General features: G+C 39.7%; 1 protein-coding gene across 4 annotated transcripts; it reads right to left on the bottom strand.

Moving 5' to 3' along the window:
• Positions 1-376: 376 nt before the first annotated feature.
• IMPA1 (inositol monophosphatase 1) lies at positions 377-26,887 on the bottom strand. Of its 4 annotated transcripts, none has more exons than XM_017341415.4 (9): positions 26,821-26,887; positions 24,472-24,534; positions 23,949-24,082; positions 22,240-22,344; positions 21,086-21,131; positions 18,751-18,859; positions 16,442-16,550; positions 3,311-3,462; positions 377-1,818 (listed from the first exon to the last, which is right to left on the bottom strand). In XM_017341415.4, exons 2-9 carry the CDS (start codon positions 24,532-24,534, stop codon positions 1,703-1,705), a joined length of 834 nt encoding a protein of 277 aa, XP_017196904.3. In that variant the 5' UTR covers positions 26,821-26,887; the 3' UTR covers positions 377-1,702. The 4 variants fall into 4 exon arrangements, with proteins under 4 accessions (XP_017196904.3, XP_002710704.3, XP_089191595.1 ...); XM_002710658.6 differs by having other exon boundaries at positions 24,472-24,537; XM_089335469.1 differs by lacking the exon at positions 16,442-16,550.
• Between the last annotated feature and the right edge of the window lie 611 nt (positions 26,888-27,498).

Consider the following 27,498-nt stretch of genomic DNA (forward strand, 5'->3'; position numbering starts at 1 on the left):
TAGAAATCTCTGTGTGTATATACACATATAAAAAGATAACATGCCCGCTGCATAACATATGCTAAGTCTAAGAAGTCTCGTTACTTACAAGAAATACATTCAAGTTATTTTTGGATAATTTACTTGTCAAACAACTTTTTTCAATATCTAAAGAAATTTCAGCCACAAAACACCCAAGTGCATTTAGAATAAAGATGTAAAGCTACCTATAGGAAAAAAAAAATTTAACGCCTTTGGAAAAGTTGGACAAAATACAAGCAAAAAAATCAGAATATATATATGCAATCACAACTGCAAGTTCCAAATGGGTAATTCAACTCAAAACCCCCAACAGAAGTCTGAATTATAAATTTAATCATGTGGATACCAACGACACTTTTTATTTAAACTTTTATTCATGATAGACTTAATTAAAATAAATTTAATTGCAAAAACAACTGGTCTTAGAATACAGTATGAGATGTTTAAAGTAAAAGTGACCAACAGTGTAAGTACAGAAATTATTATAATACCTAAATCTTGGTATCATAAATATTTAGTGTACTAGGCGTACACAACAATAAAATAACCCCCAACCTTGAGTACTATAAAGAAGCGTTTTTCATCTTATCAAATGCAAGGCTCATACAACCGTATAACAGAATTTAACAAGCTGTTCACAAGCCAAGAGACAAAGCTAAACAATAAATTAATGCTTTAGAAATGTCTATGAACCAGTAAAATTTTCTTCTTGCATTTTCTAGGCCAAAGGCTATTAAGAAATACTTAAAGGCTTCCTACAGTACAGCAGCAGTGAAGTTAACTAAGGAGTTTGGGAAGAAACCAAATGGTTCAGTGTTAACCACACAGTGCATTGCCAGTACCACCGCAGCGGTGTGAGCCTCCTTCAGACAGGGTAGACTGGATCTGATTAGAACAGACACTGAGAAGAGTGCTTTCGGGAAACAGTTTCTCCTCTGGCCCCTGGTTGTGGACACTGAAGGGAAGCACCCTGTGATGAGGTGCTTTGGAAAACATTAATCACAGAAATGTCTACTCTGCAATGCTACCTGGCAGTACGGTGATGTGAAATATAAAAAAGGAAAACTACGTAATGTTAACTTTACAACCTGAAGCAAACACACGAAATGGTGCGTTCCTGACTTCATGTATCATTCTTAAAATGCTCATAATGCATGTTTTTGAACTGTCTACTGTCTGGCAGTCACTGTGCGAAGCACTGTGGGTACACTGATGAATACAAGAAAATGGGGCTCTCTGCAAAGAAAAAAATGTCTGGCTAGGGTGTCCCTGTTATATCCTTACAAACTTAAAGATGGCTTTTAGAACCAAAGAGAAAATTGTTTCCAAAAAGGTAACTTTCTGATTGAGGGTTACACTTCTGAGGGTCATATATTCCTGAGGACTATATATATTTAGAAACACACACCTTCTAATGGACCATTTTAGCTGGTGTAATACATATCTCGCGAACAGCTTACTTCCTGTAAAGTACATTCTTACATGCAAATTTTTTACAACAGTGAAACAAACATTATGGCTATTCTTACATACCTAGTCTTAGTCTATGGAACAATTTCCAATTTTTTCATCTGGACATCAAAGACAATTGAAATCAGTATCCTACATCGGAAACAGATGTCCATCAGTGCATCAATGCATCTGGGGAAAAGTGGCTGTCACTGAAGGTGAGCTGCAGTCATTAATCTTCATCATCCCTCTGAAAAGGTACTATCTGTATTTCTTTGGCAATCCTTTCTGCTAGTGCTCTAGTACTTGCAGCAATTATTCTTCGTGACATCAAATCAAATGGCCCTCCTAAAATCAAATCAAATATGGAAAATGGTTATTACCGCACAAAAATAATCCATATACTAGAATCAATCCTAACATTTTGGGAGGGAGAGGTCATGGTAGGGGAACAGAGAAAAAGAGAGACAGTTTTCCCTCCATTGGTTCATTCCCCAATTGTCAGCAACACTTGGGCTGGGCCATGCTGAAGCCAGGAGCCAAGAACTCAAGTCAGATCTCCCTCTTGGGTGGCAGGGACCCTAGTAATGAGCTTTTACCACCTCACAGGTAAGCATTAGCAGAAAGCTGGTTCAAAATTGGGAGTATCTTGGTCTCAGACCATGCACTCCAATATAGAATGTGGGTGTCCCAAGTGGTGACTTAACTGTTGCACCCAACCCTCATCCTAACATTTTAATATTTTCAGTTCTCTTATAAAAAAATCTACTCTGTCACATGGTTACAATGTTTAAGCCCTGGCTGTACATACTGAATTTCTAAGCATCTTTTCTTAAAGAATTTGATTTATTTGAGAAGCAGAGAGAAATAGAGACCAAGGCAGTCAGAGATCTCCCATTTGCTGGTTCACTTCCCAAATACCCACAACAGCCAGGCAGAAGCTAGAAGCCAGGACCTCAATTCAGGTCTCCCACTTGGGTGGCAGGAAGCTAATTACTTGAGCCATCACTGCTGCTTCCCAGAGTACACATTAGCAAGAAGATGGGGCTGGAGCGAGAAATCAAATCCAGGCACTCCAGTGTAATTTGCAGGCACTATTAACTACCAGGTCATGGGACTGGCACTGTGGCATAGCAGGCAAAGTCGCTGCCTGCTGTGCCAGCATCCCACATGGGTGCCGGTATGAGTCCCAGCTGCTCCACTTCCGATCCAGCTCTCTGCTATGGCCTGGAAAAGGAGCAGAATATGGTCCAAGTCCTTGGGCCCCTGTTCCCGCGTGGGAGACCTGGAAGAGATTCCTGGCTCCTGGCTTCGGATCGGCACAGCTCTGGCTGTTGCGGCTGATTGGGGATGAACCAGCAGATGGAAGACTTCTCTCTCTCTTTGCCTCTCCTCTCTCTGTGTAACTCTGACTTTCAAATAAATAAATAAATCTTTAAAAAACAAAAAATGGAGGGGCCAGCGCTGTGGCACAGTAGGTTAATCCTCCGCCTGCCGTGCCAGCATCCTATATGGGTAGCAGTTCTAGTCTCGGCTGCTTCTCTTCTGATCCAGCTCTCTGCTATGGTCTGGGAAAGCAGTAGGAGATGCCAAGTGCTTGGGCCCCTGCACCCATGTGGGATACCCAGAGGAGACTCCCAGCTCCCGGCTCCCGGCTTCAGATCGGCTCAGCTCTGGCCATTGCAGCCATTTGGGGAGTGAATCAGTGGATGAAAGATATTTTTCTCTGTCTGTAACTCTACCTCTCAAATAAATAAATAAATAAAATATTTTAAAAACAAAAGGAAAAGCTCAACAGATGTGGAAAAAAAAACGATGCTTTACTGCCCTGTGATTTTACCTGTTACATCCATTAGCACACCACCAGCTTCGGTGACAATGATGCCGGCTCCTGCCATATCCCAGCAGTGAATTCCCATTTCATAATACGCATCTGCTCCTCCAGTTGCCACGAGGCACATATTAACAGCTGCCGTGCCAACACCTCGGATCCTAACAAATAGAATTCCAAAACAAGATTTAAAAAATAATCCTTTCAAACAAGGCATTCCTTCTCAACTTCAGTTTATGTGAAATGTTGACTGAGATAACTTCAATCAATCTAAAGAATACGTACAAAAAAGGGTAAGGGGAGTATCTAATCTTAAAATAAAAAATGTGTAAAATCTAATTAACCTGATGTATTATACAAATCATAAAATGAATCCTCACAAAGAATGATTTAAAAAGATAAACACTGAAATAATCATTTTTTGGGAGGAAAAAAACTGAGGAAAATGCTATAATTTCAGCAAAAAGGCATGTATGTATATTTATATTTGTTTAAACCCAAGCACTAGAGCCCATATTGTTTTATACACACACACACACACACACAATGCAGTCATTAGAAGGTGTAACATATCATGCTACTGGTCACTGCCAACTCGGTGTGTAACAGACATGTGCCTGAAAGGACACCAGCACGCCTGGGCTCTGTATCAATTCAGGCTTGCCATGGCAGATCACTTTAGGTTTGCCTTCTCACGGCACCTCTCTCTTAGAAACAGACCAAGTTAAGATAAATATGGAGGCCGGCACCGCGGCTCACTAGGCTAATCCTCCGCCTTGCGGCGCCTGCACACCAGGTTCTAGTCCCGGTTGGGGTGCTAGATTCTGTCCCGGTTGCCCCTCTTCCAGGCCAGCTCTCTGCTGTGGCCAGGGAGTGCAGTGGAAGATGGCCCAAGTACTTGGGCTCTGCACCCCATGGGAGACCAGGATAAGCACCTGGCTCCTGGATTCGGATCAGCGCGGTGTGCCGGCCGCAGCACGCCGGCCGTGGCGGCCATTGGAGGGTGAACCAACGGCAAAGGAAGACCTTTCTCTCTGTCTCTCTCTCTCACTGTCCACTCTGTCAAAAAAAAAAAAAAAAAAAAAAAAAAGATAAATATGGATACTACTTGACAGCTACCACAGTAATAACTGACTCAGGAAATAATCATCAATAAATGCTAAAATTAGTGGATGAGAGTTTGACATTTGAGCAGCATCAAAGTATCACTCTATAACAAATATAATTAAAATGGAAAAATAGCATCTTTGCAATAGTCTACCATTACCAACCATTACCACTATGACAACGCAAAGTGGGTTATCTGCCACCTGTAACACGGGCAACCCATATGGATGCCAGTTCAAGTTTCCGCTGCTCCATTTCCGATCCAGCTCCCTGCTAATGCACCTGGAAAAGCAGTGGAAGGAGGCCCAAGTGCATGGGCCCCTGCACCCATGTGGGAGACCTGAAAGAAGTTCCTGGCTTTGGCCCAGCCCTGGCCATTTGGGGAGTAAACCAGTGGGTGGAAGATCTTAATCTCTCCCTCTCTCTCTCTGTAACTCCTTCAAATAAATAAATAAAATCTTTAAAGCAAAACAAGTAACATCACTCACAATAGGAAAAAAGGGTACCATGTGCTTCCTGTTTGAAACACTGAGGACAGAACCTGTGAAAAATGCATAATCTAAGCATAATCAAGAGGAAATAAAACAATCACAAATGAGGAGACACACTACAAAATAATCGGCCTGTACTTTTCAAGACTGTCAAGTCCTAAAGACAAAGGAAGTTAAGCAACTGAGGAGAAATGACAGTGAAATGTAACATATAATCCTGGAATGGAACTTGGATTGTAATTTTTTCAAAATTTGAAAAGTTTGTGCATTCGAATACTTAACAATGTTAATTCCTGGTTTTAAAAATAATGTTTGGAATATTCTGTTAATTAAAGATAAATTACACTTGGGGCCGGCACTGTGGGTTAAGCTGGTACCTACAATGCTGACATCCCATATGGGCGCTGCTACTCTACAATCAATCTAGCTCCCTGCTAATGTGCCTGGGAAAGCAGTGGAGGATGGCTCAAGTGCTTAGGCTCCTGCACCCACGTGGGAAACCCAGATGGAGTTCTAGACTCCTGGCTTAAGCCTGGCCCAGCCTTGGCCATTATGGCCACTTGGGGATTGAACCAGTGGATGGAAGATCTCTCTCTCTCTCTCTCTCTCTCTCTCTCTCTCTCTCTCTTTCTCTGTCTCCCCCTTCTGTCTGTAACTCTGCCTTTCAAATAAATAAATCTTTTTTTAAAAAAAGAAATATATATTGGAGTATGTTTAACAGAAAGGGGTCACATGTCTACAAATCACTTTTTTTTTTTTTGAAGATTTATTTTATTTATTTGAAAGACAGAGTTACACAGAGAGGTAGAGACAGAGAGGTCTTCTATCTGCTGGTTCACTCCTCAGATGGCATAAACAGCTGGAGCTGTCCAGATCCAAAGCCAGGAGCCAGGAGCTTCTTCTGGGTCTCCCACGTGGGTGCAGGGGCCCAAGGACTTGGGTCATCTTCTACTGCTTTCCCAGGCCATAGCAGAGAGCTGAATTGGAAGTGGAGCAGCCAGGACTAGAACTGGCACCCATATGGGATGCTGGCACTTCAGGCCAGGGCATTAACCCGCTGCACCACAGTGCTGGCCCCTGTAAGTCACTTTCAAATGGGTTTTACTCATTAGCAGGAAGCTGGATTGGAAGTGGAGCAGCCAGGACACAAAGCTGTGTCTGCCTGGAATGCTGGTGGTTAAGTCGCAGCTTGAGATTCCACATGGTATATCAGAGTGCCTGGTTTAAGTCCCCACTATACGATGCTTCTGATCCAGCTTCCTGCTAACGTACCTGGAAGGCAGCAGATGATGGCCCAAGTACTTGTCTTCCTGCCACTCATGTAGGAGATCCCGATGGAGATCTGGCTTCTGGCTTTAGTCTGGCCCAGCCATGGGCTTTGCAGGCATTTCAGGAGTGAGCTAGCAAATGGAAGATCTTGAAATCTCTCTCTCTCTCTCCCAAAAAAGATTAAGGGAAAGGAGTTGGCTCCGTGGTTAAGCAGTGCTTGGGACACCAGCATCCTGTATTGAAGTGCCTGATTCCAGTACCAGCTCCTCTACTTGCAATCCAGATTCCTGCTCATGTGCAGGGTGGGAGGCAGCAGATGATGTCTCAAGTACTTGGGTCCTGCCCATGTGACAACTGGATGGAGTTTCAGGCTCCTGGCTTTGGCCTGTCCCAGCCGCTGCTGTTGAGGACTGAACCTGTCTTTCTAGAATCCTGGTCTGGAAGGACAACAGTGATAGATACCAGCAGTGCTTCTGCCTCTTTTTAAAAGAAGATTCTATTTTGTTTATTTATTTGAAAGGGAGAGCTGTTTGGGGCGAGGGAGGGCAGACAGAGAGGGAAGGAGGTAGAGGAAGAAAGGAGGAGACCTTCCATCTGTTGGTTTACTCCAACACGGCCACATCAGATTTGGGCCAGGTCAAAGTCTCCTACATGGGTGGTAGGGCCCCAGGCTCTCAAGCCATCAGCTGGAAGCTGGCTGGGAAGCAGAGTAGCTGGGACTTGAACTGGTGCTCTGATATGGGATTTCTGTGTCACAAGCAGCAGCTTAATTCACGGCACAATGCTGGCCCCATGTCTACTACTAATGAATACTGGGCTCTCTGCAAGTGGCCTCACAGTCAGCAAGAACATATTCTTTTATGGATACATGTTACCAAAGAATTACCACACAGCTTACTGAGCAGGTAATTAAGACTGTGGTCTAGATTCTGCACCACATGTTGTGAATTCTACTGTAGTCTGATCCTCCTATAGTGCTAGCATGGGATAGAGAGAAAAGGTCTGTCTTCAGTGTCATGGAGATTTGGGATTCTTCCCTGTTAAGCTGTTAAAAACCATGACCTTGAAGAAGTTACTTCTTTGGGTTTTAGCTTTCTTGTCATCAAAATGGTACTACCAACTTACCTTAGACCACTTTCGTAATGACTACAAATTATTTATGTAGTACCTAGTAGACTTCCTAGCATATAAAAAGTCCTTAATATTTTTAAAAAAGTTATGATTATGATAGAATTATTCAAAAAGCCATGATGCCAACACACTTGGTATTACAAGGTGAAGTGCATCTAACTGAATACCAAAATTAAACATAGACAACGGATCTACAATAGCTTACTTTGTCTCCTAAATGCTATTTCTTACTTAAGAACTATTAGATGCTTCTTCTTATTTAAGGCATTTATTTTGATCAAGACTCTTTAGTTTCATTTTATTTTTTATAAGTAATTCTGAAGTCACACTGAAAAACTAAAGAATTGGTTGAATGCAAAATATCATAGAAAGAAATCAAACCAACATTACTCCTTGGTAACATTTCCTGGTTATATTTTTGAAAAGAAATCCTAATTTAAAAAAAAAAAAAAAACTCGTTTTATGTCAGCCAATGGCAAAATAAAAGGTTAACATTATAAACCCCTTGCCACTCTTTTATGGCTAACATAACCATTTTATTGCCCATGGTTAAAGTCCTTGCTTTAAGACACTCACTGCAGCTGTAGGCTTTTTAAGTTATACTGCTCTTTCATCATGGACATCATCCAGAAACGTTCTACTTCTACATGACACAGACTTGACGCTTTCACCTAACTCAGTGGTACAACAGACCACACATTTACCCCATAATTACAGCTGGGACAACGGTCAGACTAGACTTTGAATGCTGCAACTCCTGGAAGAGAATTCTAATACTGGAGAAAGAAAAATTATGTGGAAGCCAGGACTCTAGTCATATCCCTGTGCAGCTGTGTGAAATCAGCTCTCTGAACTTCAGTCAACTTGTCTGCAAATAGGCCAGATTAATAGCTGATTCTGATCAGTTCCTAAGAGTCTTATAAGTCAGAGAGGAGATTCTCAGAGGGGAGAAGGTTAAAAGAATTGGTGGTGAAATAAAACCATAAAAATGTATTACTATCCCACAGCTGTATAAAAATGCAGTGATTTAAAAGGCTAAAAATAGAAGGGTGTACAAAGATTTATATGGCAATTAGTAACAGCAAGAAAGCAAGGATTACAATTCTGGTGGAAAAGTAGACTTCAAGATCCCAAACAAGAAACAAAAAAAGAATATTTTATTGTGTTAAAATTATACAATGAAGGTGTAATGATTATGAAAAGGTACCTAATAACAGAACTTCAACCTACATGAAATAGAAGCTGCACAAACTGAAAGAAATACAAAGAAACATACTCATTAAAGCAGACTTTGACACATCATTCTCAACATGAGACAGAGCAAGTATACAAAATAAAATAAAACTAAAACTATGAAAAGGTAAGATCTTTCAGCTATGTATTGAACATTATATCCTGAAAGCAGAGAATACATTTTTTTCAGTGCATATGAAATTTTCACACAATTGATCACAGTCTAGGGCAAAAAGAAAACATCCAGTAGGTCCCATAAAGTAAAAGTTTTACAGTGCAATAAACTGCAGATTAAAAATCAAACAAATAAAAAACCAAAAAGGCCTCTCCATGTGGAAATTTTTAAATATTACTTTTGGGTATATTTTATATAATAAAAACAAGTTATAGAATTTATGAAAAATAATTGTAATTACATCAGCACATGTCAGAATCTATGGGATACACTGAAAGCAGTGATCAGATAAAAATGCACAGCCTGGGGTGGGCATCTGGCACAGTAGTTAAGTCACTACTTAGGATGCCTGAAACTCATATCAGAGTGCCTGGGTTCAAGTACCTGCTACTCTGCTTCTGATATAGCTTTCTGCTAATGGGCACTCTGGGAGGGAACTGGTGGTGGTTCAAGGGCTTGAGTCCCTGACACCAATGTGGGAAATCCAGATTGAGATCCCAGCTCCTGGCTTCATCCTGGCCTAGCTCTAGCTGTTGTTGGCATCTGGGAAGTGAACCAGTGGACAGAAGACCTCTCTGTCTTTGTCTCTGTCTCTCTGCCTTTTAAAAATAAAAATAAATAAGCTCTAAAAAGAGAATTCATAGCCTAAGTAGTTTTATCAATAGAAACCAAAGAATTAAAATAGATTTCCCACTTCAAAAGGAAAGAAAAAAAGAAACAACAAAGTAAACCAAAAGAAACTGTAAGAATGAAAATAATAAAGCAAAAAAGAAAAAAAAAAACAGAAGAAATTAAATTATTAGCCTGGTTCTTTGAAAAAGTAAAATAATACATTACTAATCTAGGTAACAACACAAAACAAAAACAACAAAGGAAAAAGCACAGATACACAAAATAAGAAGTGACAAGAGGGAAATAACTCATGATAAAGCCAGAAATTATTTCTGAGTCTACCTAGCATATCTAGGTTATGGAAATGCTCTACACTAAAGAATGCTAAAGAAACACACGGCAAAACCCCAAGATGGCGGAATACGGAGGGAGCTTACTACTCCAAACTAGGAGGAGAGAGTTTAAAAAAGTTGAAAGAGTGCAAACTCAGGGAAGAGTTAGGGAGAAAACTGCAGTGGAAACTCCACGGAAGGAAGAACACTGTGGTTCTATGTGGAGGGTGTGGATGCACAGCATAAGCACAGCCACAACACAGGACCCCAGTAGCCGAGAGCCTCAGCACTAGTTTTCGAGAGTGAGGTAAGACCAGACTGCAGTAGCTCAAGCCACTGGAAATACAACTGTGGAGAGAGCCTGGCCTGAGTCCGGCCCGGAGCCCTGTAGGGGACAGGGTAATTGCCAACCTCGAGGAAAAAATGGGGCATATTTCTATCTCTCCCTCAAAAATGGTTCCCTGCAACTAGCTGAGGGCAGGCAACACTTTGGACATATATAACAGCTGTGCCAGCTTGTGTGGCCATGCCTAACCAACCAGCCAAGAGAAGACAAAACAATCTGGCCAGGAGGATTGCCAGGGGGCTGGGCACCCAGGACTGTGAGGTGCTCCCAGGCTCCCAACACATTACAAGCTCTGGGGCTCAAACTGCCTAGGCAGAGCACCCACAGGCAGCTGGCTCTGGGAGCATCTCTGCCTCTCTATGGACAGGACGGACTATGGCAAGGTAGGGTAGATCCTTGGTGTCCTGTGACTGTGAGAGCCTTGAGTGCAGGGACTGTGGAAACACTATGGCTGTGTGGGAGGGCGCAGGGTATGGTTGGGTCTCTGGGCAGTCACTGTGGGCAAGACCACAACCTCAGGGATCCCTGATTGCCTGGGGTGCGTCATTGTGGTGGGATCCTTTTTCACAATGAGGAGTGCATGGATCCTTTGTGTGGTTCTTTTGGCAGCGTAGGTAAGTACTGCACCCACTGGGACTAGCACCAGGGCACTGCTCAACTTGGAAGAGAGGAGGTGAGGGTGAGACTAGGCTAACAGAGCTGATGAAAATCTTCCCTCTGATTAAATAAAAAAAAAAAAAAAAGAGGATATCTACCACGCCCAACTTGGGTGTTACCCTGAATATTCCCTGCACCCTCAAGCACTGAACACAGCTCCCTGACCACACCAAGCACAAGCCTCTGGGTATTCACTGAAAGAGCAGACAGGCCACTAAGCCAAAGAAGCACAGTCCAAAGATAAAAGCCACCAAAAGAAAAACAAAAACAAAAACAAGTATCTCCACAAATGCCTAAAAATAAATGCAGAAATTCAAAAAACAAGAATAAGACAACGTGACACCTTCAAAGGAACACAACGACATTTCAAATACAGAATGTGAAGATGAAGATTGAAGAAATGCCAGAAACGGAATTCAAAAGATTAATCATAGGATTACTCAGAAGCAGAAAATCTGCAAATCAAAGAGATCCATATATGACATGAGTGAACATTTTTCCCATGAAATTGAGATTTTAAAGAGAAATAAAAATGAAATATTATAAATGAAGAATTTGATAGATTAAATAAAAATGTGATGGAAAGCAGAAGAAAGAATATCTAAGTTAGAAGAAAAATCTCTGAAAATTTTATGGTCAATCCAAAAACAACAAGAAGAAATTAGAAAAATTAAAAACAATGTTGAGAATTTATGAGATACTATCAATGACTCAACATACAGGTCTTAGGAGCTCCTGAAGGTGCAGAAAAGGAGAATGGATCAGAAGGACAATTCAGTGAAATGATTACAGAAAACTTCCCTAATTTGGAGAAAGAAAGGGATTTCTAAGTACAAGAACTCCTAATACACATGACCACAAAAGATCTTCACCACAACACACTGTAGTCAAACTCTCCACAGTAAAACACAAAGAAAAGACTCCAAAATCTGCACCAGAGAAATGCCAGATTACTTTCAGAGGCTCTCCAATCAGACTCACAACTGATTTATCATCAGAAACCCTACACGCGAGGAGAGAATGGTGAGACATATTCTAAATCTTAAGAGAAAAAAACTGTCAGCCCAGAATACTGTAGTCTTCAAAACTGTCAGTTATGAACAAAGGTGAAATAAAGACCTTCCATAAAAAACAGAAACTGAAAGAATTTATCACCACCCATGTAGCCTTGCAAAAGATGCTTAAGGATGTGCTTCACACAGAAACATAGAAACATAGTCATCACTATGAAAGAAGGTAAAGGAAGAAAATCTCCCAGTAAAAGTACAAAGGAAATCCAAAGTAAATAAGAATATTTATGGAAAAATGGCAGGGCCAAGTCGTTGCTTGTCAATAGCCACCTTGAATGTAAATGGCCTCAACTCTCCAGTTAAATGATATAGACTGGCTGAATGGATTAAAAAACAAGACTCATCTCACAGGCATGGAAAGCCATGACACGGTGGCAAAAAACAATCTAAATGAAAGATCCTGGAGAACAACACCCCAGCAGAAGGATCAGGCCATCAAGGAGAGAGGCACCTTTCTCTGAAGGGAGGAAGGAATCTCCACTGTGATACGGCCTTGACTAAACAAGTTCAGAGTCGGTGAACTCAAGGGGCTTCCATAGCCTAGACAGCTCATAGCAAGAGTCTCGGGTGATTGCTGATGTCATAAATAAGAGTGCCAATTGTTAAATCAACAACGGGAGTCACTGGGTACATGCTCCCCACGTAGGATCTCTGTCCTTAATGTGTTCTACTATGAAACTTAAAAACAACACTACTAGTCAAACAATACCCTATACCTTGTGTGGTTGTGTGAGTGCAGCCTGTTGAAATCCTTGCTTAGTATATACTAAGTTGGTCTTCTGTATATGGAGGTAATTGAAAATGAAACTTGATCAAGGGCGGGATGGGAGAGGGAGCAGGAGAGGGGAGGGCCATGGGAGGGAGGGAGGTGGGGGGGGCCACAACAATACAAAAGCTGCACTTTGTAAATTCACATTTATTAAATAAAAAAAACTATATAACAAACAAAAAAAAAAAACAGAAAAAAAAGAACTTAATACTTTACCCTTTTAGTATTTTTTATATTCTACTTAAAACTATTGGTTGAACTCTGTAATTAATACACAATTACTCTTAGGTGTTTAATTAATGCTATAACTAGTACTCAAATAGTATTTTACACTTTGTGTTTCTGTGTGGGTGCAAACTGTTGAAATCTTTACTTAATATATGGTAAATTGATCTTCTGTATATAAAGATAATTGAAAATTAATCTTGATGTGAATGGAAGGGGAGAGGGAGTGGGAGATGGAGTGGGAGAGGGGAGTGTTGTGGATGGGAGGGAAGTTATGGGGGGGGAAGCTATTGTAATCCATAAGCTGTACTTTGGAAATTTATGTTCATTAAATAAAATAAAATATAAATATAAAAAAATAAGACTCATTTATTTGCTGCCTACAAGAAACACATCTCACCCACAAAGATACATGCAGACTGTGCAGACTGAAAATGAAAGGATAGAAAAAGATATTCCACACTAACAGAAACCAAAAAGAGATGGTGTAGCCATCATAATATCAGACAAAATAGATTTTAACATCAAAACTGTTACAAGAGACAAAGAAGGGCACTCTGTAATGATCAACTCAACAGGATAATGTGACTATAATAAACATATATGCAACCCAATTACTGGGCATCTGGCTATTTAAAAGAAATGTTAATGGATCTAATGGGGAGATAGAGACTCCAATACAATAGTAATGGGGGACTCCAATACTCCACTTTCAGCAATGGACAGCTCAACCAGACAGAAAATCAGCAAGGAAACAACAGGGTTAATTGACATTATACACCAAATAAACCTAACAGATATCTACAGAACCTTTCACTCCACAGTGGCAGAATACACATTCTTCTCACCAGTACATGGAACTTTCTTTAGGATAGACCACATGCTAGGCTGTAAAGCAAGTCTCAGCAAATTCAAAAAATTCAAAATCATACCATGTATCTTCTGGAACCACAATGGAATAAAGCTGGGAATCAACAACTCAGCAATCTCTAGAACATATGCAAACACATGGACACTGAACAACATATCCCTGAATGAATAGTGGGTCATAGAAGAAATCAAAAGAGAAATAAAAAATATCTGGAAACGAATGAAGATGACAATACAACATATCAAAACTTATGGGATACAGCAAAAGCATTATTAAGAGGGAAGTTTATAGCAATTGCTGCCTACATCAAGAAATTGGAAAGACACCAAATAAATGAGCGATCAATGCATTTAAAGGACCCAGAAAAACAACAACAAACCAAATCCAAAATTAGGTAGGAGAAAAAAAATAATTAAAATTAGAGAAGAAATAAACAAAATTGGAACCAAAAAATAATACATAATATCAGTGAAACAAAGAGCTGGTTTCTTGAAAAAATAAACAAAAAAAGAAATAGAAGAAGACACAAAAAAATGGAAAAATCTTCCATCTTCATGGATTGGAAGAATCAGTATCATCAAAATTTTCATACTACCAAAAGCAATTTACAGATTAAATCAAAATACCATGGACATTCTTCTCAGATCTAGTAAAACTGATGCTGAAATCCATATGGAAACACAAGAGACTCTGAATAGCTAAAACAATCTTATACAACAACAAAAGAGCCACAGGCATCATAATACCTGATTTAAAGAAATAACTACAGGTCAGTTATAATAAAAAATCCTGATACTGGCAAAAAAACAGATGGGTAGACCAATGGAACAGAATAGAAACTCTAGATATCACTCTACACATATACAACCAACTTACCTTTGACAAAGGAACTAAAATCAAATCCTGGAGCAAGGATACTCTCTTCAACAAATGGTGCTGGGAAAACTGGATCTCCATGTTCAGAAGTTTGAAATAAGACCCCTAGTTTACATCTTACACAAAAATCCACTTAAAATGGATCAAAGACCTAAATCTATGACCCACTACCATCAAATTATTAGAGAACATTGGGGGAGTCCAGCAAGACATTTCCATAGGCAAAGAGTTTGTGGAAAAGATCCCAGAAGCAGAGGCAATCAAAGCCAAATTGACAAATGGGAGAAAATATTTTTATGCAACTGATAGAGGATTAATAACCAGATTCTACAAAAAGCTCAAGAAGCTCAACATCAACAAAACAAACAATCCAGTTAAGAAATGTACAAATGACTTGAACAGGCATTTTTCAAAAGAGGAAATTCAAATGGCCAACAGACACATGAAAAAAATGCTCATGATCACTAGCCATCAGGAAAATACATATCAAAACCACAATAAAGTTTCATCACACCCCAGTCAGAATGGCTTTCATACAGAAATCAACAAACAAGAAATACTGGCAATGATCTGGGGGAAAAGACACCCTAATCCACTGTTGGTGGGAATGTAAACTGGTATAGCCACTGTGGAAGACAGTATGGAGATACTTCAGAAATCTGAATATAGACCTACCATATGACCCAGCCATCCCACTCCTTGGAATTTACCCAAAGGAAATGAAATCAGTATATGAAAGAGTTATCTGTACCCCCATGTTTATTGCAGCTCAATTCACAATAGTTAAGATATGGAATCAACCCAGATACCCGTCAACTGATGACTGGATAAAGAAATTATAGGCTATGTACATTACAGAATACTACATAGCAGCAAAAAAAAAAAAAAAAAAAAAAAAAAAAAAAAAAAAAAAAAGAAAGAAAGAAATCCTGTCATTTGCAACAAAATGGATACAACTAGAAACCATTATATTTAGTGAAATAAGCCAGTCCCAAAAAGGCAAGTACCATATGTTTTCCATGATTTGTGTTAAGTAATAGAGTACCTAACAGGAAATCTATAGAAGTGAAATTGACACTTTGAGATGTGATGATTCTGAACAACCCTTGTCTCAACTGTTGAGGAACAGTTTTGTGTTTTTTTTTTTTTTTTATATTATTTGTTGAACTTTTTACTTAGTGTAGGGTTAATCTTATGTGTATAAAATTGAAAATAGATCTTTGTAAAAAATGATAATGGGAATAGCAAAGGGAGAAGGAAGCATGGTGGGAGTATAAGCAGGAGGGATGGTACAGTAGGAAGAATCACTGTGTTCTTAAATTTGTATATATGAAATACATGAAGTTTATAAACCCTAAATAAAAGGTTTCTAAGTAAAAATAAATAAATAAGAAACAAAAAAATAGAAACATAGCAACTTAATGTAATGCCAAACATAGACTGAATCTTGCATTAAAGACAGGAAAATGCTAGAAAGCACATGATTGGGTTCATTAACAAAACTGACTATGGATGGCAGATTAGAGAAAAGTATATTTATGAAGTCAATAATTGTATCATGGTTATAGAAGACAATATTCTTATTCTTATGAAATAAATAAAGTACTTAGGTGTGTACAAGTCATAATAAACATAGCTTACTCTAAAAGTGTTCAGGAGAAAAATTATGTATCTATGCAGAAGAACACACATGCATCCATACAGAATGGTAAAGTGGTCACACAAATGAGGTAAAATGTTAACAAAAGGTCATTCTGGATAAACAATACCACTGTTCTTTGTACTACTTTATTTCTACGATTTTACTGGGAATTTAAAATTATTTTCAAAAGAAGTGTTTAAAATTACATTACAAAATTATAATTATGGTGCTGATCCGATGCCTGTTAACAAATATTTTCTATCTAAAGCAAACCTCATTCCTTTACAATGTTAAATTATCTGGGATTTTAAGATGGGAAATGAAAAGAGCTTACCCATGAACAGGAATGCAAAGAAGTTTCTCCATATTAGAAAGAATAATTTTTACAGTCTCTGGTGTTCTAGAAGAGCCCAGCTCAGTCACCAAGAGTGATTTGGTAATATCTGAAGATAAAATGTTTAAAATAATCACTCGATTTTAATAATCACAATTCTTTTTTTTTATTTATTTTTTTTTTTATTTGACAGGTAGAGTTATAGACAGTGAGAGAGGGACAGAGAGAAAGGTCTTCCTTCCATTGGTTCACTCCCCTAATGGCCGCTATGGCTGGCGTTGCGCCGATCCAAAGCCAGGAGCCAGGTGCTTCCTCCTGGTCTCCCATGCGGGTGCAGGGACCCAAGCACTTGGGCCATCCTCCACTGCCCTCCCGGGCCACAGCAGAGAGCTGGACTGGAAGAGGAGCAACCAGGACTAGTACCCGGCACCCCAACCAGGACTAGAACCCGGGGTGCTGATGCTGCAGGTGGAGGATTAGCCAAGTGAGCCATGGCGCCAGCCAATAATCATAATTCTTTAAAAAAAATCACTTTAGGTGTCGGCACTGTGGCATAGTGGGTAAAGCCACCTCCTGTGGCAACAGCATCGCATATGGATGCCGGTTTGTGTCCTGGCTGCTCCACTTCTAATCCAACTCCCTGCTAATGCACCTGAGAAAGCAGCAGCAGATGGTCAAGTGCTTGGGGCCCTACACCCACGTGAAAGACCTGGAAGAAGCTCCTGACTTCAGGGTTCAGGTCAATTCAGCTCCAGCTATTGTGGCCATCTCTCTCTCTGTTATTCTACCTTCCAAATAAATAAATAAAAATCTAAAAAAAAAAATCACTTTGGGGCCAGACTTTATTTTGAAAATGTATTGATTTGTTTAAAACTCAGGGTTACAGAAAGAAAGGGAGACACAGAGAGATTTTCCGTTGCTAGTTCACTAACCAGATGGCAGTAATGGCCAGCACTGGGCCAGTCCAAAGCCAGAAGCCAGTAGTTTCTTCCAGGTTTGCCACGAGGGTAGCAGAGACCCAAACACTTGGGCCATCTTCCGCTTCTACTGCTTTTCCCAGGTCATTAGCAAGGAGCTGGATTGGAAGTGGAGCAGCCAGGATAGACACTGGCACGCATATGGGATGCTGGCACTGAAAGTGGTGGCTTTACCCCCTATGTCACAGCACTGGCCCCGTTAGAATTATAATAAAGATTGACACTTGTAATTCAGAATAAAATAGGAAATTTATATTCTTCTTTCTGATTTTATCAAATGTTTCTAAGCCTTTAAATATTAACTGATAATTTTATTATCCTTGTCAGCATCTTTTAAGTATCAAAAAAATCTAGTTTCTTAGATAATTACCCAAAAAGTGAAGAATTAAATCAATTTTCCTGGTTCGTGGGAAACAAGCAAAATATTTTAAATATAAACCAAAGAGAAGTTAGAAATTAAATTCAATAAGGAATTTATATACAGATCTGCAATAAAGCCATAGTTAAAATTAAGTGGTAACTCTGTCATCTGACCTCCAGTCACTAAGTTGACTCATTATCCAATGTCTTTCAATCCCATCTGAAACACTGTGACTTAAGTTCACAATACTCTTAACAGTCCCCACACTTCAGCTCTTCCCACCAGCGGAGACAGCTGTGTTTGTTCCTAGCATGTTCATAACTGTTGTACTACTTACAGTCACTTAATTAAGTTACAGATCATGTAAAGTTTAATGTAATTATAAAAATGCAGTTACTTCTATGAAAGGTATCACACTCCTGCAGTTCTACCATGTACCTTTATTCATCTGTTACATCTTGAAAATCAAGACGCACTGTTCAATTTTTGGGGTCTGAAGAGTTAAATAAATGGAAATGAACTAAAAATCTGCTCTCAATTCACATGTTTGATTGTGGCAGAATATTATAAAAGTCTAGAAGAATTCTGAAGTTAAACTGTTTTGAAGTATTTTTGTATTCCTGTTACACATAAAGAACCCTCTGAAAGTACAAACTAGAAAATACTGGATGTAGTTTGAGGAAGAAAGGACTCAAAATGTCAATCAGATGTCATATAACAAAAAGACTTCAAATGCCACTCATCTAGCTCATTAAAAAAAGTATTTGTCTAATTTTTAATGATTCCCAGTTTTAATTTATTTTTCAGATTTATTGTCTAATTATTGGTCCAATGGCATCAGATCAGAGGAACACTAAGAGGAAAACAAAACCCACAATCTATGAAGCAGTTCTCAGCTGGAGAACTCCATAGGTTAACATGAAAATAAAGCGCATGGTATCAACTGCACAAAAACTGGAGGATACACTTACCTTCTTGTTGTGAAACCTGAAGTTTTTGCCCATTACAAAAGGCCCCTTTTCCTTTTCTGCCAGTATACATCTTATCCTCTATACAACTGTATACAACTCCAAATTCCATCTGCAAAAGGAAAACAAGTTTCCCTTAATGAATCTGTTTTCTTCATAAACTCAATACATTCAGAAAGCAACATGAAATCAGATGTACTGACTATAATATTGTATTGAAATGGCTAGATTTACAGTGTTAATTTCTAGCATGAACAAAGAGGTCATAGGTCATCTGACCTGAAATCTTTCTCTCCTTCAATTCACGCCTAAACTTTAGTAGGAGCACCCCCATACCTACCTTCAGCCTCAGATGAAGAAGGATGTTTCTATTCTCTAAGGTGAACATTGCCCTCTGTGTTATGATTCCTATCCTAATTTCTCTTCTAGTACCTTTCCATCAAGTTTCTGTCTCCCTTGCTACTATAGTTTGAGTATTTGTGCCCTCTAAAGGTGATGCTGAAATTTAATTGCAAGTGCAATGGTAGGGGAAGTAATTAGGCCATGAGGGCTCCACCCTCCTAAGAAGATTTAATGCCTTACTAAAGGTCTGATCTTAGAAGAAGAAAAAGACCTCAGCTCACATGGGACCCCATGGAACCTGCCAGGACCTTGGCCTAAATTTCCCAGCTTCCAGAACTGTGTGCCAATAAAAACAGCACAAATGCATTAAGATGCTTACAAAACCTAGTTTTCCCTTCACTGCCAGAGTAGTCTACACTTTGCATTTTCTAATCTCCCCTTAATATATTACAACAATTTGGCTTCTGTCCTGATCAACCATCCTCTGAAACTGCCACCCAGGGATCACTAGAACTCTTACTGTCCAACTGCCTTACCTGAAGAACTGGAGACTGCTGGCTATAATCCATACTTCTTTAGTACTTAATTTAGAACCTCCATAATTCTAGCAGTACTGTCTTAGTCCTCTTACCTCACTCAATCAATGTCACCCACTCAGTGCCATTTTGAACCTTCTTCTCTTAGCCCTTAAAAGTTGCAGACCTCAGGGCCAGCGCTGTGGCACAGCGGGTTAATGCCCTGGCCTGAAGTGCCAGTATCCCATATGGGTGCCGGTTCGAGACCCGGCTGCTCCACTTCCTGTCCCACTCCCTGCTATGGCCTACGAAAGCCAGTAGAAGATGGCCCAAATCCTTGGGCCCCTGCACCCACGTGGGAGACCCAGAGCAAGCTTCTGGCTCCTGGCTTTGGATCTGGACAGCTCCAACTGTTGTGGCCAGTTGGGGAGGGAACCATCGGATAAAGGACCTCTCTCTCTCTCTCTCTCTTTCTCTGCCCCTCCTCTCTCTGTGTAAATCTGAATTTCAAGTAAAAATAAATAAATCTTTAAAAAAAAAAGTTGCAGACCTCAATTTTTTTTTTCCTCCTCTTCCACTGTTTCCATTCCCCTTTTAGCTCTTCATATTGAGATTGGTCCTTCCTTGTTACACAAATTCAACTACCATCTACAATTTTGCTTGCCATGAACTCCATTACCAGAGGTAAGAATCCTTGCTTCAGAACCAAATCTTGCAGAAACCTCATGCAGAGTTCAAAATTACTCAGTGCCTGATCATATCTCAAACCCAGGTGCTCCAATGTGGGAAGTGGGTGTCTTAATCACTAGGCTAAACACCTACTCCCTATGAAGCATTTTAGATCAAACATGAATTCCTCTTATTTGACTCTATCATGTTTCTTTTTCTTAATAACATTATCTTTTAATTATGTTTTCCATGAACTGTTAAATATTTATTCATTTATTTATTTATTCTTACTTAATTGAAAGGTACAGAGACAAAGACAGAGACCTTCCCTCTGCTAGTTCACTCCCAAATGCTCACAAAATACAGAGATAGGCCAGGCCGAAGCCAGGAGCTAGAAACTCAGTCCAGTTCTGCCATGGGGGTGACAGGGCCCAGGTACTTGTGGCCTCCCTGAGTGCCCATTAGCAGGGAACTGGAATCAAAGCATAGCCTAACCTTGAACCCAATGTCCCAAGCAGCATGTTAACCATCTTAAATGCTGCACCCAGAACCCACCCCTACACTGGTGTTTAAATGCTGTATTTCAGTTCTTTGTGTCAGTTTTCTCCTTACAACTCCTGCTTCTGAGAAAACATATTTTCTTCAGTGGAAATGTGTCATGAAACTTATACCAGGCCCATAGCTTATATTTCAAATAATGCAGCTATAAAATTGAATAGAGACAAATCTGAATTTATTACAGGGATATATTTACCCTTTCTCAGAAAATAAGAGAAATGTATTTTATCAACCATATATTTAAAACAACATACCTTTTTATTTACAACAAAGCCAATTGAAACAGCTACAAAAGGAAATCTTAAAAAAAAGAAAAAATATACAAGTTTACTAAGATAGAACTGTTCAATAAAATTCATCTATTCAAATGTAGGTGCTTACAAAATTTTTCATTTAAATAGCACAATCCCTCCTCCTCTACCAAAATACATTAGGTACAAAACAGAGTATATAGTATAAAACATTTTGTGTAAATGGGAGAGTAGAGGGAAGCAGTACCTACATGAGGCCTTCAAGAAGTTCATGGAAAATGCATATTATCTTTGAGTTCCATTTTTTCCATGAACTTTCTGAAGTACCCTCCTATACAAACAGACACATTAAAAAAGATGCTTCTACAGGCAAAAAACATAACTGAAAAAAAATACCTAAGAAACTGACAACAGTGATCCCCTCCAGAGATGGGTCCTGGGAAGCTAGGGGACAGAAGTGGGATGGACTCTTTGCACTGCGGTCCATTTCATATCTTCTGAATATCACCATGAATACAGTAACCACATTATATATATGTTATAATTTTCTTTCAAAAAAATGAAACTAAATCTCAACATTTTTAAATTGATTGTGGTTAAAAAGAAGGCCCCTTTCTTCAGTACTTTTTCCCACAGCCTGGTCCCATAATAAACTGGTCCCAGATACTAAACTATGCAAAATGAAGGGTTATTTGTCTCTGCTACAACGTGAAATCTGGAATTTCCTATTCGAAAAGGTTAAATATTGAATACTGCATTTTTAACAAAAGATATTATCATACTGTGTTACAATCTTATTTTGAGGAATTTTCTACATTTAAAATAGCCAACAGTCAATACATATATACATATTGTAGACCTTGACTTCATAGACTTGAATAATTCTATTTGTAGTAGAAATATGTCCAGCTACATGGCAACTTCAAATATAACATCTACGTGTAATCTTACCAAACTGGGCTACTCATTTTAACTCTCACAGGCCTCTCTTCAGGGAGAGTACATTGAGTTATAAAATATTGACTCTGTGTCAGGCTCTATACTAAGAACTTACATATTACACAATTCTCCAAGGTGTATATATTCCTGAATAGAAGAGTCTAAAAGACAATTCAGTGACTATACAAACTGATAATATTAAAAATGTAAAACCATACCTATGTACAAAGTTGGTAGTTCCATCAATCGGGTCAATGATCCACGTGGGGTTGTTGGTTAATGTACTTTTTTCCCCAGCTGCCACAGATTCCTCACCAATAAAACTAAAAACAAAAATGACAAACCTCCTGATGTTCACACTGCTTTCAACAATTTTTAAACTAGCACATCTCCTTAACTAAACAAAGTTTAACATAAAACATGACATATTCCTTTTCTACTCTAAAGAATAATAAAAATGGGGAACCTTTATGTCCCCCAAAGTCAAGTCATGTGAAAAGTTAGAGAAGTCCCAATTCTAAAATGTAATACCAGTATAAGTAAGGGTACACGAATGAGCACACATGCACACCTGGAATGGCATTTGTTGCACATGAGAAATTAAGGGAATGTGGTGGTTTTAAAACTATGTCCACAAATTCTCTCACATTCCTCTCTTGGAGATGTACAGCCTAATATCCCTTGCCGTGACTGTAAGCCAGACTTAGCAACTCATTTCTAACCAATAGAGTGAAGCAGAAATAACAGTGTGAAAGTTGGACCCTAGTTCACCACACAACCCCGTGGTTTCCATCGTGTTCACTGTTTCTTCCTCTGACACCTCAGGAGAACACAGCTACTGGGCAGTGAGATGCTCTATGAAGAGGCCCACATGCAAAGAACTGAGGGAAGATGCCAGTACACAACCCCAAGGAACTCAAGTCTGCCAACAATCACACGGGGGAGGGGAAGCTTCGGCCCCAGTTGAGCCTTGAGATGACCGTAGCCCTGGCCAACAATTTGACATAACTTCAAGAGGTGTCTTAGGAAGAATCAGGCAGCTAAGCAACCCTAGGAAACTGGGGGATAATAAATGTTTATCATCTATACCTCCAAGTTTTTAGGGTAATCCACTTTGTAGTAATAGACAACTAGTGTCAGTCAATGGGAAAGCAAATCACCCACAAAAATTACTATGTGTACATGCCTCCCTAAAACATGCTATGTAATATATCTAAGGTAAATTCCATAAATGGAGTCCAAGCTCACTGGTTTTCTTCTTTCCCTTCCTATTTTCTTTTTTATTTATGCTCCTTCATTCAACACTGAATTGTCCTAATAATCATTACTATTACGTTCCTTTATCTTTTCTTCTTTTAGCTACAAGCCTTTTTTTTGAGAATTTTGTCACAGCTTTAACCACTTCTTTTCCTTTCAGTGGCTAAAAAGGCCAGGAGTGACCAACAGCATGACTAGGAAGTACAGAAATATTCTGCCATGTCTTTAAAATGGTTACTTCTGTGTATATAAAAAAAAGCCCGATTTTAGGATTTTGCCTGAAACTCTCTAAAGCTCCTGTCACTCTACCATTTAAAGAAGTCTGCAACATGGGGAATAAAGCTGAACTTCTACATCATAACTATTTCAAACATGTGCCACATTAGTTTCCCAATATCCCAAACATTCCTCTTATCAAAAAGAAACCCAATATTGCCTCCTTCCTATTCCCTGGCAGCTTAGCATGGGAAAAAACCCCTAAACTCAGCAACCTCATGTTCCTGCACAAGATTTGTAATCACAAATTCTAGTAAGGCTAAAAGGTCAGAGTCTGGATTGAGGCCACCGACAACACCCTACAGGCTATGTCTCTCTTGTCCCTGGTTCTTGCCTGAACTTCCTGATACAACCTGTTTCTCATCTTATCATTTGAAATTGAAATAAGAAATACCTGTGAGATGGATACTTTTCCTTTATGGAAGCAATAAGCATTTTCTCAACTTTTTGGTCAGTAGCAGTTACTAAATCAGCTGGAGAACTTTTAATCATAACATTCATTTCATTTTTGAGAGCTTCACGAACCACCTAAAAAGATTTTTCTTTTGTTAAACAAGCAGAAGAGGCCTAAATAATTTTAAATCAAATGAAAAGATGAAGCACAGAAATGGCTTAGAACAGTCAACTGTGTCTTATTGATATTCTAAAAAATTTTCTTAACAAAAATGTGTACAAAGTAAGCCTTTATTGGTTGTAGTCTTCATAGTACAATATTCTATAATCTTACATTCTATTTTACATTCAGAACTGTCACCACAAAAAGTTTAATGATTTAAAAATGGAGTTATCATTCTCCTTAAAATGTTTAGTCAAATGAAAAAAAAAAGTAGATTAACCAAAATACAAGTTTTACTGAACAGGCAACCACATACTGTCCACACCCGTCACATTACAGCTGACAAAATTTTAGTTCTTACCTCTCCAGCTTGTCTTGCGAGGGTCACTGCATAATCCATGCACTCCTGCCAAGGATCAGCCATCTTCTGAACACATGTAACACATATAAGTACAAAGCAGTGAGGAATCTCTGAAGTCTTAGTTGTAGAACAGTTAATTCATAAAAGCACCTCAAGCGGCAACAGGCTTTCATTTCAGCATTCACCCTCTTACCTATTCTAGAGTTCAATTATTTAAACTTTATTCATAGGCCAAGTAAAATTAATTTTTACCTAAATTACTTCTATGGTAGAAATATTTTCATTATAAAAAAATTCTATGAAACTGTCTACCAAAGCGTGCATACCCTATGACATTAAAAAGAAATACCACCGGTTTGAAAAATGAGAAAGAAGGGACGCAAGAGATATTTTAAAAGATAGGTACATGTCTGTGTGGAGAATAAAATGAAAATAAGAGAAACAATGCTGGAAATGCAGAAATAAAAGCAGCCTTGAAGGCAAGAAGCACAACACACAAGTACTGACTGAGTACCAGTTACCTGTTCCACACAGGGATGTTTTCGAAAAAAATAAGGTTGTAGATACAAGTTAAGACTCAGAGGGGAGAAGTAATTTGCCCAAAGTAACACAGACAATTTGAGCTCAGTTCTGATTTTGAAGTCCACTGCTCTATTAGATGGAGTATTCCTAATCTGAAAATCGGAGTGCTGCAAAATCTAAAACTCTGTGAGCACTGACATGACGCCACAAGTGGAAAATTCCACACTTGACCTCAACATAATGGGTCACAGTCAGTAGGCAGTGCCCAAAAACTGTATAAAACTACCTTTAGGCTATGTGTACAAGGTGTATAGGAAACATAAATGAATTCTGTGTTTAAACTTTGTCTCGTTCTCGGGACATCTCCTTATATATGTGCAAATATTCCAAAATGCTAAAAATGAAACGCTTCTGGTCCCAAGGGGTAGAAGAACTTGTTTCCATTCTGATGGAAGAAAATTCCAGGACTAAAAATAAATAAATAAAATTAAAAAGCCAAAATGAAATTTATTTCCCTGAGTTTCAGAGAGGCAGGTAAACAAACACTTTAGTGTTCCCAATTTTCCTAGCTTTCCAGACTCCTGGAGACTAAAATAACTCACCATTAGCTCGACCACACTCTGAAATCTGTACTGAACACACTGACACTTTTAAACGTGGCATCATCTATGAAGTAACCTTGATTTTGTCATCTTTACAATGGAGAAAAACTAACCAAGTTTTACCTTGAAGACTACTCAGAAATCTCTATTATGCTCACATTCCAGGAGAGGAAGGCAGGAGGAAGGACAGATACTGTGAGTTTCTGCCAGGTGGTTTATCTTCCTGATGTAAGCATTTTAAAAAGTTTAAAACGGAGGCCATGTTTTGAGTTAGAAGTAACTCCTAAGAATTCTTCAAGAACTGTTCTGAATTTTTTTCTTTTTTCTTTTCATTCTTATCCCAGGAGTAGGGGAATGATTTTTAGACAGAGAAATTGAATGTCAAGAAATACCTAAGAGTTAAGGATGCCCAAATTTTCCACCCTGGCAATGAGTGAAATCAAAAAGAAACGTCCATTGGGCACCTGGATACATGGGTGCAGAGCTCAGAGGAGAGGTACGGTCTGCGGATATAAACTAACATCGTTGTAACTGGAGGCTACAGCAACAGAGCTCCTGAGCCTGAATGACATTCCTTGGGAAGGGAGGCAGTGGTCGGGGAGGAGCTCCTAGGGAACCTTGGCCTGGGAGGCACCTACAACTCTGTACATCACTCTCAGGGCGCCCAGCACTGTCTCCCTTCCATTTGGTTCATGTGTGCACGCCCTGTCTTCCCAGTTTTGGGTACATTTCTTGAGGGAAAAGGAGGCTGTGCTTTATTAACTTCCATTTTCCCGAAGCCATCAACACTTGAGACGTTTCCAGCGGTTCCCGTCCAGGGCGCCACCCTGCTGTCACCTGTCCCCAGTGGGCCCTGAGTCGCTGCCCCATCACAGACGCTGCAAATGTGCCAGGTCTCCTTGAGCTTCTTCAGGGACGGTAAAATGAAAAGGGGGAGGTTGTTCCACAGAAGCTGCCGCAGGGGTGAGTGCGATCGCGTGGGTGAAACCGCTACTCAAACATCGGGACAGTGCCCGGTGTCCCTTGGCGGCTCTGGGTAACACCGCCAGGAAGGGTCGCCCCAGAGGTGCTCTCCGCCCGAGGACGCTGACCCTCCACACCGCCCACCGCGCCCACCGTGCCGGCCGCCGGCGAAGAGGGGCAGCCCCGCACCGCCCAGGCCCACAGTGCATGCCGAATCCGCCACAGGGTGGCGAGGCAGCGAGCGAAAAAATTCAGGTCTCACCTCTGATTATAAGAAGTCCAGCAGGTTCTACAGCCGATGGTATCCAGGGCTCAGCTCTTCCGGAGGTAGTGGGGCTACCCGGGACAGGAAGTCCCGCCTCCGCGAGGCCCGCCCACTGGGGGGTGTGGTCTCCTCAGTACCCGGCCGAAGCTAGAGTTGGGCTGGGAACCGCTCCCCTAAAGGCTGCTATCTCGTCCTATGCCGCATCTTTCTTTCTCATTTCTGGTCCTTCTAACTTAATTTTCTCTTGCTTGCCCTTTCTTGTCTAAATATTTTAAAATTTCCTTTCCTTTATGTGTTGCCCATCTCGTCCCTGTCATTCACTTGTCCACGTCCTCCCATTTCCCTGTTTTGCTCCCTGTCATGTTACCATACTAATATTCTGGCACAACACAAGATTGCACGTGTGCCTTCGCTTGTGCAACTCTATTCGATAAGCCTATGCTAAGGAGACCTATGCTTGCCTTTCTTATATGTATAATCGATAACCAGATCCAATTGCTTCTATTCTTGATCATTCACTTGAATGCTATTTACTGAGGATTTACCGTGCTTCGGGCAATTGCATTTCCATATGCATTACTTAACTTAAATGGTGCCACAGTTCCATGAAGAAGGTATGGTTAGCTTTATGGTACAGATGAGGAAACTGGTGCTCAGAGACGTGAAGCAGCTTGT

This window comes from Oryctolagus cuniculus, chromosome 6 (assembly GCF_051225735.1).
Source record: "Oryctolagus cuniculus isolate XC-2025 breed Fujian yellow rabbit chromosome 6, ASM5122573v1, whole genome shotgun sequence".
In the NCBI taxonomy this organism is placed as follows: domain Eukaryota; kingdom Metazoa; phylum Chordata; class Mammalia; order Lagomorpha; family Leporidae; genus Oryctolagus; species Oryctolagus cuniculus.